At 42.0% G+C, this 17,247-nt stretch overlaps 1 protein-coding gene and 1 long non-coding RNA gene across 2 annotated transcripts; both read left to right on the forward strand.

Moving 5' to 3' along the window:
- Window positions 1–13,226: 13,226 nt before the first annotated feature.
- On the forward strand, window positions 13,227–16,429 carry LOC133244565 (uncharacterized). Its single transcript, XR_009735443.1, has 2 exons — window positions 13,227–13,482; window positions 15,529–16,429. It is a non-coding gene; the product is annotated as an uncharacterized LOC133244565 (long non-coding RNA).
- LOC133244564 (solute carrier family 25 member 3-like) lies at window positions 13,776–15,626 on the forward strand. The gene has a single exon (XM_061411901.1). The coding sequence runs from the start codon at window positions 13,879–13,881 to the stop codon at window positions 14,869–14,871; it is 993 nt and encodes a 330-aa protein (XP_061267885.1). The 5' UTR covers window positions 13,776–13,878; the 3' UTR covers window positions 14,872–15,626.
- Window positions 16,430–17,247: the final 818 nt, after the last annotated feature.

Here is a 17,247-nt window from a genome sequence, read left to right on the forward strand (position 1 = left end):
TCATATAACCCTCAAATCAACCCTCTAAGGTAGGTACTATTATTCCCTCCCCGCCTCCACCCCACATTTTACACATGATGAAAGCAGTACCTAGAGAAGTTAGGTAACTTGCCCAAGGTTTTCTGCCATCGAGTGGCAGAGCCATGATTCAGAACCAGGAAATCTATTCTCAGAGTCTATGTTCTTAACCATATATCTACTAACTCAGTATTTCTTCTAAGCAAATGCAGTGCCGTCCCCAAAAAAGCATTGGTGATTAATAGAAATGCTTGTCGTTACATATCCTATTACAGTTGGGGCAAAGGAGGGTAAATAAAGGTGGTAGCAACCTGGGGAAATTTCCTAGGATGCCCTGCTAATTTTCTTTTCTCTGCCCATAGCCAGTATTCATTCAGTGTCAACTATGTGCTAACCATAAGGGACACAGAAGTAAATAAAAACACAGGATCCTTACTTTTAGGCATACATTCTAGCTGGCAAATAGACAGTAAACAAACAATTCCAGATGAAAGCTGAAGAGTGGTGGGTAGGATGCTATGAGTCCTAATGTGGATCAAGAAATCAGGGGAGACTTCCTTGAGGGGCTGATTTCTGAGGTAGTCCTAAAGGATGTGTAGGAATTATCCAGGTGCAGAAGAGGTATATCCCAAACAGAGAGAATATTATGTTTAAGGCTGCAGCATGGCTGTAGTACAGTGAGGGCAGGAGACTGGAAAGAGGAGAGATGGAGAGGTTAAGCAGTAGCCATGTGAAGGGGGTCCTTTAAAGGAAACTGTAGTAGTCACTATTGAAATGGAGCATGACTCTGCAGGGCCCTCCTGGGTACAGAAGCCCTCTGTGTCTCCCTTTTCTTTTAAAGAAAAAAATCTTTAGCCTCCAAGGCCTTCACTGTGTTCCAAAGAACAGATTCAGTCAGTTATTAATTAGGAAAGGGAGGGAATGCAGAAACAAAAGAAAAGCAAGTAGTCAAGAAAAGATAGTTCAGCAATAAAAGATTCTTAGTTCCTTCTCAAGGGATTATATATATATATATATATATAACAATCTGACGTGTATCTTTAAGTTGTTCTGTAGGAACTGAAACAGACCCTCACCCGGGTAGAAGATGGCAACCTCATGCTGAGCAGGAACACTAGATCCAGACTGGTTGGAACCAGAAAGTTAATAAATAAGATTCTGAAACACTACCCTGTCACCTCACCACCAACCAATGAGAGGAAAGCCATCCCCCTGCAACCATCACTTCAAACGTTGCCTTTAAAAGCCCTTCCCTGAAAGCTGTTGGGGAGTTCAGGTATTTTGACCATGAGCTGCCTATACTCCTTGCTTGGGGCCCTACAAATAAACACTATTTTCCTTCACCAGTAAACTGGCTTTGCTGCACAGCAGGCGAGCAGGCCAAGGTCGGTTATTTATGCAAAGCAACGTTAGTGCTCCTAGTAGTAATAATTCTTCACCTGTGGTGGGTTCTGGGGAGGAGAAATACATACATCATATGCTTTTTAATTAAGTTACCAGAGTTCTTAGCAATATTAAATGTCTAAAGGATTCTACTGATCAAGTAGCATGTAAATAATCCATCGTAAACCCTCTGATTGGAACCTTATGAGAATCTGATGGACTATGTATCACAGTAATGGTGTAACCTTAGTATATAACAACACCCTTCTTTTTTTCCTAGTTTACACGGCAGTTTGCTGATAATTTAACCTAATAAGCTAATATGAAAATACTCCTTTGAGAATAATATCAAGGCATTTGAAGATTCAAAATGCAAACTAGAATTTTATTAGACTCTTCTAGCTAACATATCCCCTTCATGGATCACAGCCTTGTGGCAAAGGGGCTTGCATAACTCAGTGAAGCTATGAGCCACACCATGCAGGACCACCAAGACAGATGGGTCATAGTGAAGTGTTCCATAAAACGTGGTCCACCAGAAGAGGAAACGGCAACCCACGCTAGTAGTCTTGCCTGGAGAACACCTTAAATGGTATATAACCCCATAAATGTGAAATGCCAGGCTGTATGAATCACAAGCTGAAATCAAGAGTGCCAGGAGACATGCAGATATGCAGATGATACCACTCTAATGGCAGAAAGCAAAAGAGGAACTGAAAAGCCTCTTGATGAAGGTGAAAGAGGAGAGTGAAAGAGCTGGCTTGAAACTCAGCATTTAAAAAGCTAAGATCATGGCATCTGGCCCTATCACTTCATGGCAAATTGAAGGGGAAAAAAGTGGAAGCAGTAGCAGATTTTATTTTCTTGGACTCCAAAACCACTGAGGATGGTGACTTCAGCCATGAAATTAAAAGATGCTTGTTCCTTGGGAAGAAAGCTATGATAAACCTAGAGGGCACATTAAAAAGCAGAGACATTGCTTTGTCGACAAAGGTCCATATAGTCAAAGCTATGGTTTTTCCAGTAAGTCGTGTACTGATGTGAGAGTTGGACCATAAAGAAGACTGAGCATTGAAGAATTGATGCTTTCGAACTGTGGTACTGGAGAAGACTCCTTAGGGTCCCTTGGACTGCAAGGAGCAAACTAATCAATCGTAAAGGAAATCAACCCTGCAAATTCATTGGAAAGACTGTTGCTGGAGCTGAAGCTCCAATACTTTGGCCATCTGATGCAAAGAGCTGACTCATTGGAAAAGATCCTGATGCTGGTAAAGATTAAAAGCAAAAGGAGAAAGGGGCAGCAGAGGATAAGATGGTTAGATAGTATCACTGACTCAATGGACATGAATTTGAGCAAATTCTGGGAGATAGTAGAGGACAGAGGAGCCTGGTGTGCTCAGTTCATGAGGTCACAAAGAGTCAGACATGACTTAGTGACTGAACAACAACAAAAGCGAACATATTCTATTAGTCAGATAAATACTTCTAATTCTAAAGCATTAATGTTTTGATCCTATGAGAATGGCCCTAAAGGACAGGAGTACATTCAGATTGGTGAAGGTAATGCAGCCAGCATGAGGAAGGGATGTATGAAAGTGGTGTACACCCCATGCCAATGGCAAAACAGCTTGACTTTGAGCTGCTGTTGCAAACCTAGTCTTCAGAAGCAGAAGGTGGACTAAGCAGACAAATCTTTTAGAGCTGTCCAATATAACTGAACTGAACTGAATATAAATATAATGTGAGATATACATGTAATTTTCTGGTAGCTACATTTAAAAAAGTAAAAAAAAAACCACATTAAAAATAACATTAACTCAATACATCAAAAACATTATTTCAATATATAATCTACAAAAATTATTGAGATATTTATATTCTCTTTTTAATACTATGTCTTTGAAATAGGATGTGTATTTTGTACTTCGAGCACATCTTAATTTGGACTAGCCACAGTCCAAGTTCTTGATAGCTACATGGGGTCAAAGCTATGGTACTAGACAGTTTGGGTTTAATCCATGCTTGAAGAGCCTGACGCCATGCAAAGGCTGAGTCTTCTAGTTGGAGGTGGCCTTGGGTAAGTCAGAGATACTACTTCTTTCTCCTCATTCTCCATTGCCTCACCCCCTTTCCTCTTCCTTGACATCATGTTATGCATGCTAACCATCGGCCAGACACTGGACACTGTGCTAGATATTCATTATCTCATTAATCCTGCAAGAATCAGAGATCTTACTTGATAGAGTAAATGAAATAACTAAGTGATGTTAGTATAGTGCAGTGATTAAGATACAGACTTGGAGGCCATTCATACATGTTTCAGAGAAGGTAGTGGCACCCCACTCCAGTACTCTTGCTGGAAAATGCCATGAACGGAGGAGCCTGGTGGGCTGCAGTCCATGGGGTAGCAAAGAGTCGGACATGACTGAGTGACTTCACTTTCACGTATTGGAGAAGGAAATGGCAACCCACTCCAGTGTTCTTGCCTGGAAAACCCCAGGGACGGGGGAGCCTGGTGGGCTGCCGTCTATGGGGTCTCACAGAGTCGGACACGACTGAATCGACGCAGCAGCTGCAGCAGCAGAAGCAAACATGTTCCTGACACTTCCTGTATACCTTAGGTAAGAAATTTCTTAATTTCTCTAAGCTTCAGTTTGTAATTTGTCAAATGAACAAAATAAAAGTACCTCCCTTAAAAATGTTGTGTGGTTTAAATGAGACCACATTTTGCATTGCCTGCGAAGTTTTAGGTATTCATTAAATCATTTTTTTTTTTGTTTGGTCCTTTTCATTCCTTTTTTTTTTTAATGCTTTTTAATGTGTAAATTATTTTTTAAATTTATTTTTAAGTGGAGGATAATTGCTTTACAATGTTTTGTTGGTTTCTGCCTTATAACAATGTGAATCAGCCATAAGTATACATAAATCCTTGTGAGCCTCCCTCCCACCCCTCCGCCACCCCACCCTTCTAGGTCATCACAGAGCACCAGGCTGAGCTCCCTGTACTATACATCAGCTTTCACTAGCTCTCTGTTTTACATAAGGCAATGTATATATTTTAATACTACTCTCTCAATTCATCCCATCCTCTCCTTCCCCCACTGTGTCCACAAGTTCTCTACATCTGTGTCTCTATTCTTGTACTGCAAATGGGTTCATCAATACCATTTTTCTAGATTCCATATATGCATTTTTATTTCATATTTTTTCTTTCTGACTTACTTCATCATTAAATCTTAATATCACTAAATGGGAAAAACATGGGACACTTTGGAATTTACAGCGATTACACAAATATTATTACTACTGCTACTACTGCTGAGGTGCCAAGAGGTTAAATGACAGCCAAGGTAACGCAGCTAAATAGGTAGTGATCAGGTTCTCAACCCAATGCCTATCTCTGGGGCAGTATTTCTTGCCATCTGTTTACAGTTATAACATGGGCTACATTTGTACTGATGCTGTACATAAAATGAAAAGGTTCTTTGAAAGATAAATTCCTGATATTTGCTTGCCATTCTCACAGAAATAGAATACAGGGGGAAATTCTGGATGTGTTCTTGTTTTTTGGATAAACAGGAATTATTGTTCTAAGAAACTAGACAAGGAATATACATAAAGGAAGATTAAGTCTTTCTTTGCTTTGTTCTTTTTTTCTCTTTTTAAAAATTGAAGTATAGTTGATTTACAATGTCATATTAGTTTCTAGTGTTTCCTTTGTTTCTTTTTACTCTGATTTTACTAGGAAACCATGCATCTGTTGGCATTCATTCATGCATGTTGTGTTAAACCAAATTTGCATTTTAACAAAGGACAGAGATATTAAAACTACTAGCCCCTTTAAATGCTGTATTTATAGGGACATGTCGTCTTTTAAGACAAAAGATTTCCCAAAATTTATGGAAATCTGATAGTACTATCAAAACTACATGTAATCAGTTATATATACCATGAAAATTTCTCTGCATGTAAAAATACTTTTCCCCATCAAACTAGCAAGTAAAAACAAAACAAGTATTCGTACTATTGGGTCTAACTCAGCTACCAGTGCCCCTGTGAGCATGCCCTCTCTGCTCAGATGTTGTACTTCTCATCTGCTCCATAGCATTGTTTGTTCTGGTCTTTATCTACACAACCTCTTCAGCTGCTGTTTGATTGCATCTCCTTTCTCTTGCTCCTTTGTCTTCCATTGCTGCTGCTTTGTGCCTCATCTGTTTAAGCGTCCTAGGAGATATGACTCAGCCAGGGACCCAGGGTTGGGAGGAACAGCCCTGTCTAGGATAGTACTAGTCCAGGGCCATGACTGGCCACCGGTGTGTGCCCCACCTGGAACAACTTTGCCAAAGAAAAGCTCACTTAATCCCACTTCAATCTTGCAATACCTATATGAGTCCTAGTTACTTATTGTTCTACTTTCTGAAGAAAAACTGAGGACTGGGACTAGATGTCTAGATGTGTCAGTTCTAGTTTGTGCTTTGCACAAACCAAAAACAAGAAAAGGATGAAGATTTGTTATGAACAATTTTCATCCAAACATATAGGGATTATTACCTCCTACAACACTTTCTTTAAACATGGTTAGACTTACTTGGTTTAATGAGTTTGGAGATTATTGCTTTTTCCCCTTAACTCACCAGATAAATCAGAAATATTTATTTTAAGAGACAGTTTAAAGAACTTTGTAATTCCCAATCTGTCAGAGTTTTACAAATAAATCTCAGTTAAATGCCTGTCATTGTTTCCAATCTGGTCAAGCAAAAAAGGGGAAAAAGTATACAATTCATCAGAATAATTAGTTGATTGGGGTTAAATAATTGTAAGAATAAACATTTGACCCCCTGGCATGTCACAAACCTCCTGGAGTGAGAAGGATTATAAATTAAATGTACAAGATTTAAAATGGTCCAGATACACCCTGAACATTATTGCAGGCATGTGGGACGCATTTAGATAAGTTAAAACCAAGTGTGGATTTAGAGCTTGGCCGCCTTTGATCAGTGGTTTACTAAACTTCCTTGCTTTGTGTGAGGATGGAGGGATGCAGAGAAGCGGGTAGAAAGAGAGGAGTAGTGGCAACAGTGCCCCCTACTGTCCAGTGGCCACCCCTTCCTTGAATCAGGGATTTTTAGAGACATGGTACCCCAGGGGATAATGAAACCTTCTTAAGTATATGGACGGAGAAGGCAATGGCACCCCACTCCAGTACTCATGCCTGGAAAACCCCATGGATGGAGGAACCTGGTAGGCTGCTGTCCATGGGGTCGCTAAGAGTCAGACACGACTGAGCGACTTCACTTTCACTTTTCACTTTCATGCATTGGAGAAGGACATGGCAACCCACTCCAGTGTTCTTGCCTGGAAAACCCCAAGGACGGGGGAGCCTGGTGGGCTGCCGTCTATGGAGTCTCAGAGAGTCAGACACGACTGAAGCGACTTAGAGGCAATAAGTATATGAAAGTCAGGAAGGAAAGACCTAACATTCATTAAGGGCCTATAACATTGCAAGCACTGTGCTATCATTTAATTTAATAATAATATGAAGTTCATTACAAATTCAGAAAAGAATAGAATGAAGTTTATAGATACAGAAACTAAGATTCAAGAAAGATAACTTTTACAAGATTCATAGCTAGAAGTAGAATGAGCCAGGATTTGGGCCCAGGACTGCCTGGGTCCAAGGCCAGTGATTCTTATACCGGAGCACACTGGCAGTGGCTGGAAGCCACAGGCACAACTTAGACTCCTCTAAGACAGTGATCAACTGTCCTGATTTGCATGGGACTGAGAGGGTTCTGGGGACACTGGGCTTTGAGTGCTGCAACCAGGAAAGTCTGGGACAAACTGGGGTGAGTTGGTAGCCCTAGCTAGAGTTCAACTGAATAAGGCCCTAGGCTGGAAGAATCAATTTGGAAGAGGAGAAAGGCTGCCCAGTTTTCTGTTCCTCTCTGTGGCCCAACCTGCTGAGCCATAGGAGAGCAGTCTCTGTCCTATTTGTTTTATGGCTTCACGCATCCTGGGGCATTGTCAAAGGAGTTCACATTTCTGCCACTTAGGATTTCTTCAGTTCCGGTCCTAAACCATCTAAATCAGTTGGAATTCATTATAGTTAAATGAGTAAATCATCCACTCAAGTGGAGGGGAAAGAGCAGAGTCCGTGACTTCACAGAAACATGGATTCTGAGAGGATCAAGGAGAACCAGAAAAGCAGGGGGGAGTAACAGAATCGACATTCATGGGGTGCTCATTAATTCACAGGGTGCTGGGCTAGTTGTTTTGTGTGTATTATCTCTTATAACAACTCTAAAAGGTTATAATTAGTCCTAATTATAGATATTTAAAATAAATAAAGAAGTGGAGCTCAGAAAAGGGCTAAATAACTTGTTTAAGTTCACATAGCTAGAAAAAAAGTTTAACTCAGAATTTATTTCTGCCCAAAGCATGTGACTTTTCCCCTTATACATGTCTTACGCATAGTAGTGCTTAATAAAGGACTTCCCTGGTGGCTCAGACAGTAAAGCGTCTGTCTACAATGTGGGAGATCCGGGTTCGATCCCTGGGTTGGGAAGATCTGCTGGAGAAGGAAATGGCAATCCACTCCAGTACTATTGCCTGGAAAATCCCATGGACAGAGGAGCCTGGTAGGGGTCGCAAAGAGTCCCCCCATGTCCATAGGGTCACAAAGAGTCGGACACAACTGAGCAACTTCACTTACTTATTACTTAGTGCTTAATAAACATTCAATTGCCCTTCCCATTCAGTTCCTAAGAACTTAAATGTGTTAATTTCAGTGTCCTTCATGTGCTTTTTTTTAAAAATGACATACCCAAACTATATTCTCTAAATGTTTAAGATGGATATAGAGATTCATGATGGGGGATGAAGTTACCTGCTTAAGTTCACCATATGTGTTAAAGCTAAGAAAATGATTCAAGCAGCTATTCCGGTTCACTCTCACTGATAATTGAGTTGGCCAACACCCACAGAGACTGGGTATGACACTGAACCATGACCTGATACATAAACAAAGGAAGCAGTGTTCTTACAGTCCCGTCTGAAGTATTTCCTATAGTTTTTAAAAATGGCAATTCATCAGTCCAGATTAAATACAAATGAATATCTGGCAAACTACTTAAAACAGTAATTACTAGAAAAACACAAAGAAGGTGGGTTAATAAAGGAGAGTTTTCTGGCATACATTCTTTGCCCCTGATTCTGAAAAATGACATGAAGTAAAAGAGGAAAGTGGAAAGACATACATAAAGACATGGACACAGGGGTAAGGACATCATGCTCAGATATATATTTGTGTGATTAGAGTAGAGAAACCATCAATGGACCTAAGTATTTATGGCCAAAAATCAAATACCCTATACGCAAGTTAAAATATCATGAGAAATGTCATGAGTGAGCAAATATGTTGTAGAATTCAAAGGATGTTTGCCACATACCTGAACAGAGTTCTGTAGCAAAGAGAAATAGGCTATCGACTTTTGAGTAGACTATAGTGTCTGCCCTGGTGGCTCAGGTGGTAAAGAATCTGCCTGCAATGCAGGAAACCTGGGTTCAATCCCTGGGTTGGGAAGATCCCCTGGAGAAGGGAATGGCTCCACTCCAATATTCTTGCCTGGAGAATTCCATGGACAGAGGAGCCTGGCATGCTACAGTCCATGGGGTCACAAAGAGTTGTAAATGACTGAGCAACTTTCACTTTCACTTTCTTCACACTATCTGCCACTTACATCTGTAAAATGGGAAGAATATCTTATAAGGATTAGAGATATTTAAATCACTTGGCAAAGAGCAGGTATTCAAGAAGTGTTTCCTGTTTTATATGGGCACTCTGTGATTCTGTTTTAGAGCTTATGAAAATTCTGTTTGGGGACAATGTGGGTCATTAGCTCTGCTTTGATATGTTAATTCAGAATGTGCCCTGACACATAATAGAACCTATGTAAAAATCTGTTGGATGAATGAATACATTTTAACTTTTTTAAAGTATAACAAATAAGAGAACATAAAAGTCTAAATCTGGCCCTGTGGAAAGACCTACTGTTCAACTCAAGTTAGCAGGGAGAACACAGCAAAAGTGTAATAATGATTTCAAGACAGAAATGTTGGCCTGGATTACAAAAGTACCAAGGAGATCAACTTCATAGTGGTTGTATGCTCTATAATGTCAAAATAGTTTTACAGTCTACTTCCAGTTGTTTCTGACTTTATGGCTTAGATATTGAACTGAGAATTGTCTAAGAAAATTCTGGCCCTGAGGATTTCTAGATTGGTTTCTTCAACTTGTACATTTTCTTTCACAGTATTTTAATGGTAAAGAAAAAGTATCTCATACAAATGAGATAAATTGATTTAACCTCAGCTTTCATAAAGTAACTGGTGACCTGTGTTGCTGCTGCTGTTGCTGCTGCTGCTGCGTCGATTCAGTCGTGTCCGACTCTGTGCAACCCCATAGATGGCAGCCCACCAGGCTCCCCCGTCCCTGGGATTTTCCAGGCCAGAACACTGGAGTGGGTTGCCATTTCCTTCTCCAATGCATGAAAGTGAAAAGTGAAAGTGAATTCGCTCAGTTGTGTCCAACTCTTATTGACCCCATGGACTGCCCCCCACCAGGCTCCTCCTTCCATGGGATTTTCCAGGCATGAGTACTGGAGTGGGGTGCCATTTCCTTCTCTGGGTGACCTGTGTTACATGTTAGCAAAACATACATGTTGTGCCTTTAGGAAATGGAGGCCTAAGTAAATGGTAGCTGCTATTATTACTCTGGTCCTCTTTACCCCTTGTTTTCTCTAAACTTCATTTTTTTTTTATAGAATCCAGCATTTCCCAAAATTGGCTCCGTGGTAGACTACATCTGTGCAATGTGAATAGGAGTAATATAAAAAAGGTGTTCTAAGATCCAGTAAGATTAGAGAACACTAAGTTAATGAAGCAAAATTCTTACTATGGAACTTCTCTTTAATAAGGAAATCTCCAGGAAGAAGTGCTAGTGTTCCTTAACCTTTTATTCATTACTGGCCTTTCTTCCCCATGATCCTTTTTGGACTGTTTTCCTCTAATGGCCTTTTTCTATCTCCCTGACCCTCCCTGAGCTCCTCTCCTAACCTGGAAATTAAATAACAAGGAATATAATTTTGTTGGGTAGAGTTGAGTTTTGGAAGGTCACAAACCACTGTACTAAGATTTTTTGGCCTCTAAGATCCAATTTTCACCTCCTGGGGGATGATATTACCTCAATTGAGCATGAATACTCTAGTATGAAATGTCCCTCAAGCTTGTTGGACCACTGACCTTTTTCAAGTGGACCAGTATTCCCAGGAACAAATTTGGGAAGCCCTGATTTCATCATCATGGGATATTTTAATGCTTCATTGTTCTCTATGATTTGAGGAGAGAGTCCTCTCTTTAATACTGAAATTCCTGGTGTTAAAAGATACATTGAGGCATGTTAAATATTTTAAAGAGTTTATGTGAGCAAAAGTGGGTTCTAATCAGCATCATTTGGCAATACCAAACAGGAAGTAGTTAGAAGTGTTCCAATGACAGTAGCTAGGGGAAAGAATTTTATAGAGATTCTGAAGCAAAGCAAAGAAATTATTTGATTGGTTATAACTTAAGAATTTGCTTTATTTGAAAAGTCAAAACCAATCACAAATAGCCTAGTTGGTTGGTTTCATTATATAAGTTGCCAAGGCATTAAAGCCCTCTCAGTCTAATGTGTGCATGTGTGCTAAGTTGCTTCAAGTCGCGTCCGACTCTTTGAGGTCCTATGGACTGTAGCCCCAGGCTCCTCTGTCCATGGGATTCTCCAGGCAAGTAATCAGGAGTGGGTTGCCATTCCCTTCTCCAGGGCATCTTCCTGACCCAGGGATAGAGCCCACATCTCTTATGTCTGTCTCCTGCATTGGCAGGCGGGTTCTTTACCACTAGGCCACCTGGGAAGCCCCTCAGCCTAATAGCCTTGTTTAATTAACACTGGTATAAAACTACAATAAGGAACGGAATTCAATAAGACTTCTTGATTGAGAAGTCTCGTATTTGTCTTTGCTTTCCCTAGTTTGTGGTTAGAATTTTATACCAGCCAATTTTTTAAAATTATGGTATATAACATGTAACAAAGTCTGAGCCTGGTGGGCGACAGTCCATGGGGTGGTAAAGAGTCAGACACGACTTAGCAACTGAGCACATAACATGTAAAGTATATAATGAACATTAATTACCAGTATGCAACTTGATGAATTTCCAGAGTTCTATACACATTCATTCAGTTTAGGATATAAGTATTGAATTCTAATCAAAGATCCTTAAAAAAAATCTTGACCTTCCATCATCTGCATTTTGTGTTTTTCAAACTTTAGTAAAGTTTAATGAAGAATTCACCCAAGGGAGCTTATTAAAACTGCATAGTCCTTCCCTCAGATTCTCGTTCAGAGGCTCTGGGGTGTGATCAGGGATTTTAAATGCAGCTCTCCAGGTGATTCTGATGCAGGTCGTCTATGGATCACACCTCTGAGAAACACTGGCCTCCTTGTAGGATAAAAGTCAAAGTCCTGAACAGGTATTTAGGCTTTCCTTAATTTGACCCAATTCTATTTTTCAGACTGAAGCCTTGCTGGTTTCTACCATGCCAAATTACTCACCTCTCCTCAATAGATCATGCACTCCTGTTTCCCCTAACCTGGAATTACCTTTCATTCTTTACATAACTGACTCCTACTCATCCTTCAAGACCTCTGAGAAGTCTTCTTAAATTCATCAGGCTGAATTAGTTGCCCCTCACTATTCATCCAGAACTTTATTCAAACTCCTGTGATAATACTTACCACACAATACTGATTTTTTAATCTCCTCATTTAGATGTCAGCGAGAATATTTCTTCCCTGGTGGCTCAGATGGCAAAGAATCTGTCTGCAATGCAAGAGGCCTAGTTTGATCCCTGGGTGGGAAATATTCCCTGGAGAAGGGAATGGCTACCCACTCCAGTATTCTTGCCTGGAGAATTGAATGGACAGAGGAGCCTGGCAGGCTACAATCCATGGGGGTCATAAACAGTCAGACACGACTGTGTGACTAATACTTCACACTTAAAGAATATGCCTGACTCTTTGCTAAACCCCTAACCCTGCATAGGGCCCAGCACACAGTGAGTGAATGTATGAATATATGCTACTGATTTACTAGTAGAATCATTTAGTTCTCATTTTCCAAGCCAATGAGACTACAAGCTCCCTTAAAAGGAAAGAGGATTTTTGACTAGAATTTCCTAATCTCCAAAATCATGGCAGGGATTCAGTAGTCAACGGAACAACATCGAATGAATGAAAATAATCAGCATCCCTCTCTCAATCTAGGGAGAACCTCCATCCTTCCTGCTGCTACTGCTGCTAAGTCACTTCAGTCGTGTCCGACTCTTTGCGACCCCATAAACGGCAGCCCACCAGGCTCCCCTGTCCCTGGGATTCTCCAGGCAAGAACACTGGAGTGGGTTGCCATTTCCTTCTCCAGTGCATGAAAGTGAAAAGTGAAAGTGAAGTCGCTCAGTCGTGTCCAACTCTTAGCGACCCCATGGACTGCAGCCTACCAGGCTCCTCCATCCATGGGATTTTCCAGGCAAGAGTACTGGAGTGGGGTGCCATTGCCTTCTCCATCCTTCCTAAGACCCCACAGTAACTCTTGGAGGGAAACGAGTGGAGTGTGGGTTTGGGGGAGAGGTATCCTCCCTGTCTGCGCTATAAGAATGTTAGGTAAGGCTGGAAGCTCAGGGACTGGTCCTCTAATGCTAGGTTCCTGGTTCTCGAACATTCTGTGGCCATGGAGATGACCATTACCATAAGCGGGCTGTTTGAGTGAGGACTCCAGAAAGGCCCTTCAGGAAGGCAACTCTTCCTGAAAGAGTGCATGGCGACTCTTCACCCTGTCACTCATCTCCTCATCTACTTACTTGCCTATTCATGTGTTTACTCATGCTTGTACTTGTTGATTTATTTTTTTAGCATCTTTGTCGAAGACTAAGCTGCTGAGCTGGACAGAAGCCACTTGGCGCATTAGGCATGGAAAGCCTTACCACGGAAGGTGAGACCTAGGAACCACTGAGGAGGAAGCTGAGGAGGGTTGAGGGGCGGGGTTCCTATCGTTACCAGAAGCCTATTCGCCCAAAAGCTTGAGGGCGGGGCCAAGGGCCGTCCTGGAGGTGAGGGGCGGGGCGATGCTCCTACTTAAAATTTCAGGAGCCAGTTGAGATCCAAAGGCAGTCAAACCGGTAGGGGGTGTGCAGGCACGTAGAGAGCGGTCGAAGTCCTTTGGGCTCTGGCGCGACCTGTCCCTCGCTCAGACCAGACCGTTGGGTTAGCAAGCTCACGTTGGTGGGTCGGGGAGGGGGGAGTTCAGACGCATGCGCAGTGCTCTGGGGCCCCTGAGGGAGGAAAGAGCTCAGGCTGAGGAAAGCGTGTGCCTAGACCCAGCGCGGCCATGTGTGATGCTGGCGGTTACCAAGCCCTGCGGGGGAGAAGCGCGGGCCAACTCAAGGGCAGGCCCTGGGCAGCAGCCTTGGAGGAGTCCAGCTACGAGTACGGCTCCACGAAGTACCTAGTGCTGTGTGGCCTGGGCGGGATGCTGAGCTGCGGACTGACGCACACGGCCATCGTGCCTCTGGACCTGGTCAAGTGTCGCATGCAGGTGGACCCCAGCAAGTACAAGGGCATCCTGAGCGGCTTTGGCGTGACACTGCGGGACGACGGGCTGCGCGGCCTGGCCCGAGGCTGGGCCCCGACCTTTCTAGGCTACTCCATGCAGGGCCTCTTCAAGTTTGGCCTCTACGAGGTCTTCAAAATCCGGTACGCGGAGCTCCTGGGCCAGGAGAAGGCCTACGAATGGAGAACCGGGCTGTACCTGGCCGCCTCAGCCAGCGCCGAGTTCTTCGCCGACGTGGCCCTGGCCCCGATGGAAGCGGTGAAGGTTCGCATGCAGACGCAGCAGGGCTATGCCCGCACGCTCCGGGCCGCGGCCCCCAAGATGTACGGCGAGGAGGGCCTGTGGGCCTTCTACAAAGGCGTGGCGCCGCTCTGGATGCGCCAGATCCCCTATACCATGATGAAGTTCGCCTGCTTCGAGCGCACGGTCGAGGCGCTTTACAAGTACGTGGTGCCCAAGCCGCAGAGCCATTGCACCAAGAGTGAGCAGCTGGCCGTGACCTTTGTGGCCGGCTACATCGCTGGCGTCTTCTGCGCCTTGGTGTCCCACCCTGCGGATTCCGTCGTGTCCGTTTTGAACAAGGAGAAAGGCAGCACGGCCTTTGACGTTCTCCGCAGACTGGGGTTCAAGGGCGTGTGGAAAGGCCTGTTCGCCCGGATCATCATGATTGGCACCCTGACTGCCCTGCAGTGGTTCATCTACGACTCGGTCAAGGTCTATTTCAAGTTGCCTCGCCCTCCAGTCCCTCAAGCGCCCAAATCCCGAAAGTAGGCGTGGATTGGAAGACTCCTGTAGCCACCGTTAGCCAGTATTTCGATTCCGTGGGGGGATTATGTTCAAATAATACTAGTGCTAGGATGTTAACGTTTGTGGGGAGGTGACAACGTGCAGACCTAGTTTTCTTTAAGTGATCCATTCCTGCTTTTTAGCAATCCAAGAGAATTGCAACCGTTTCATTTGAGGGTTTGGACCATTGTCTTTGGGGAGTCGGCATGGTTGCTTTAACTCAATAGCTTTTCAGCAATTATAAGGGGAAAAAATTCTTGACAGGAAGTAATGTTAGGTGATTTAGTGCCTCTAGGTTGTATCTCCTTTGATTCACCATTCAGTGGAGATTATCCAGGCATCACTACAAAAGAGCCTACTGATGAGGTTTCAAGGTCAGCCCAACTATATGGGACAGAGAACAAAGTAAAATTCTGCTACATGGTGCTCATCTCAATAGAAATCGTGCACCTATTGAATAGATGGAGGATTCGTTCCATATTTCTTGTTCATGTCCATTGCAGATAAAAATTATTAAAGTTAAATTGTGACTTACATTTCCCGATAGCTTAGAATGCATTCACTCTTTTCAAAGAGCATGACATGAGATCTGCATTTTCTCATTTGGCTTTGTCCTATTCTCTTCCTGATGTTGCTGATTAGAACATAGCTCGCTCCAGGAAGTGCTACAATTGGATCAATGTGGAAAACCAAGATGAGATGAAGGGCGGGCTCTGGGAATAAATATGTAAAGAAAAGTCTCTGTTCTCTAAAGATTTCTTTTGTATGATTCAGCTTTCAACAGCCTTACATCCAAAGAAGGTCATACCACCCTGACATTTAAACACATACACACATGAAACCCTACAAATTCCAACAATTTTTGGTTGAATATTAATGGTTTTGGTGACTTTGAAAGGAAAATCTCATTTTTAATGTAACAAATGTCATTCATTTAACTTGGTATGTCATTCATTTACCTTGGTAGATATTTCATTGATCTTTGAAATGGTTGAGGTTCATAAAATGTATTAAAGTTATAAAGCACATTTTCAGTTTTCTGTAGCCTTCACATCTCTGATTGAGGAAACTATAAAATAAGTGAAATTCTGTGAATTAGAGATGTTTATAGAATGTGAATAAGAAACTTCAATATAATATTTGATATGATTAACCAAATGTTGCACAATTGCCCTAACACCTTGTATTAAAAAATACAAACTTAGGATATGTTAATGTTTTAACTATGTAATAGTTAACTGCTTAGTGGTTAACTGATGTTAAAAAGTGCCTAAATACATTTGAACTGTCTTGATTGGGTAATAAAGAACTGGAAGAAAAAAATCAGAATTTGTGAATGAGATGCAATGAAATTTATATTTAAAAAATCAGAGCTTGTGAATGAGATGCAATGAAATGTAGTGTTTCTATTTTGTTAGGGAGGATGCAGAGGAAGGATCATAATGTATTTTTAAGACTCTTTGACTTCCTGGGAAGTTAGTTTCTGGGTTTGTGGAAAAGAAAAGTTCTCAAGGAAGGGAAATAATAAATTTTGAGGAACTAAGTTGTGCAGGTTCATTTCTGCAAAATTTTAAAACAAATATATTTTTGGTTTGGGCTTCTCAGGTTGCTCAGTGGTAAAGAATCAGCCTGCTCATACTGCAGGAGATGCAGTTTCATTCCCTGGGTCAGGAACATCCCCTGGAGAAGGAAATGGCAATCCATTCCAGTATTCTTGTCTGGAAAATCCCATAGACAGAGAAGCCTGGTGGGCTACAGTCCATAGGGTCACAAAGAGTTGCACAGAAACAGCGTATTTTTGGCTAGTGTTGCAAAATGTTTGTGGGAAGTTTCTTTGGTCAAGAGTTTTTAAAGTAAATTGCTGTGACTTTCCTGGTGGTCCAGTGGCTAAGACTAAGCACTTCCAATGCAGAGGGCAGGGTTAGATCCCTGGTCAGGGAACTGGATCCCACATACCACAATGAAAGATCAAAGATCCCACATGCTACAACCAAGACCCAACGCAGCCAAATAATTTTTTTTAATTTATTAAATAAATTGCTTTCTAAGGTAATATAATTTAAGGAATTGCTACAAAATCTATGGAGTCTCAAGATAATAAGAGACCACTTGTTCTGGTCTGTGGTATTTGATGGTTGTTCTGTTGACAATACCAGATGATTTCTGTAATACACAGTGTGCATGTGTAGACAAGTATCTATGGAGAACTGTTGGACATGATTCTTAATGTCATGGACATGGTCAAGAGGATGGGTTTACTTAGTTTGGGTCAGCAGGTTTCATATTCAGTCCCTAGATTTCTATTTGCCTTTTTGTTGTTGTTTGTGGTAGTTTACAAACATCTTACTAAATAGAGGCCAT

The sequence above is a fragment of the Bos javanicus genome, chromosome 3 (assembly GCF_032452875.1).
Source record: "Bos javanicus breed banteng chromosome 3, ARS-OSU_banteng_1.0, whole genome shotgun sequence".
NCBI lineage: Eukaryota > Metazoa > Chordata > Mammalia > Artiodactyla > Bovidae > Bos > Bos javanicus.

Bases quoted from the DNA above. Each gene is read 5' to 3' on its own strand.
- LOC133244564 (XM_061411901.1), top strand. From the start codon at position 13,879: ATGTGTGATGCTGGCGGTTACCAAGCCCTGCGGGGGAGAAGCGCGGGC.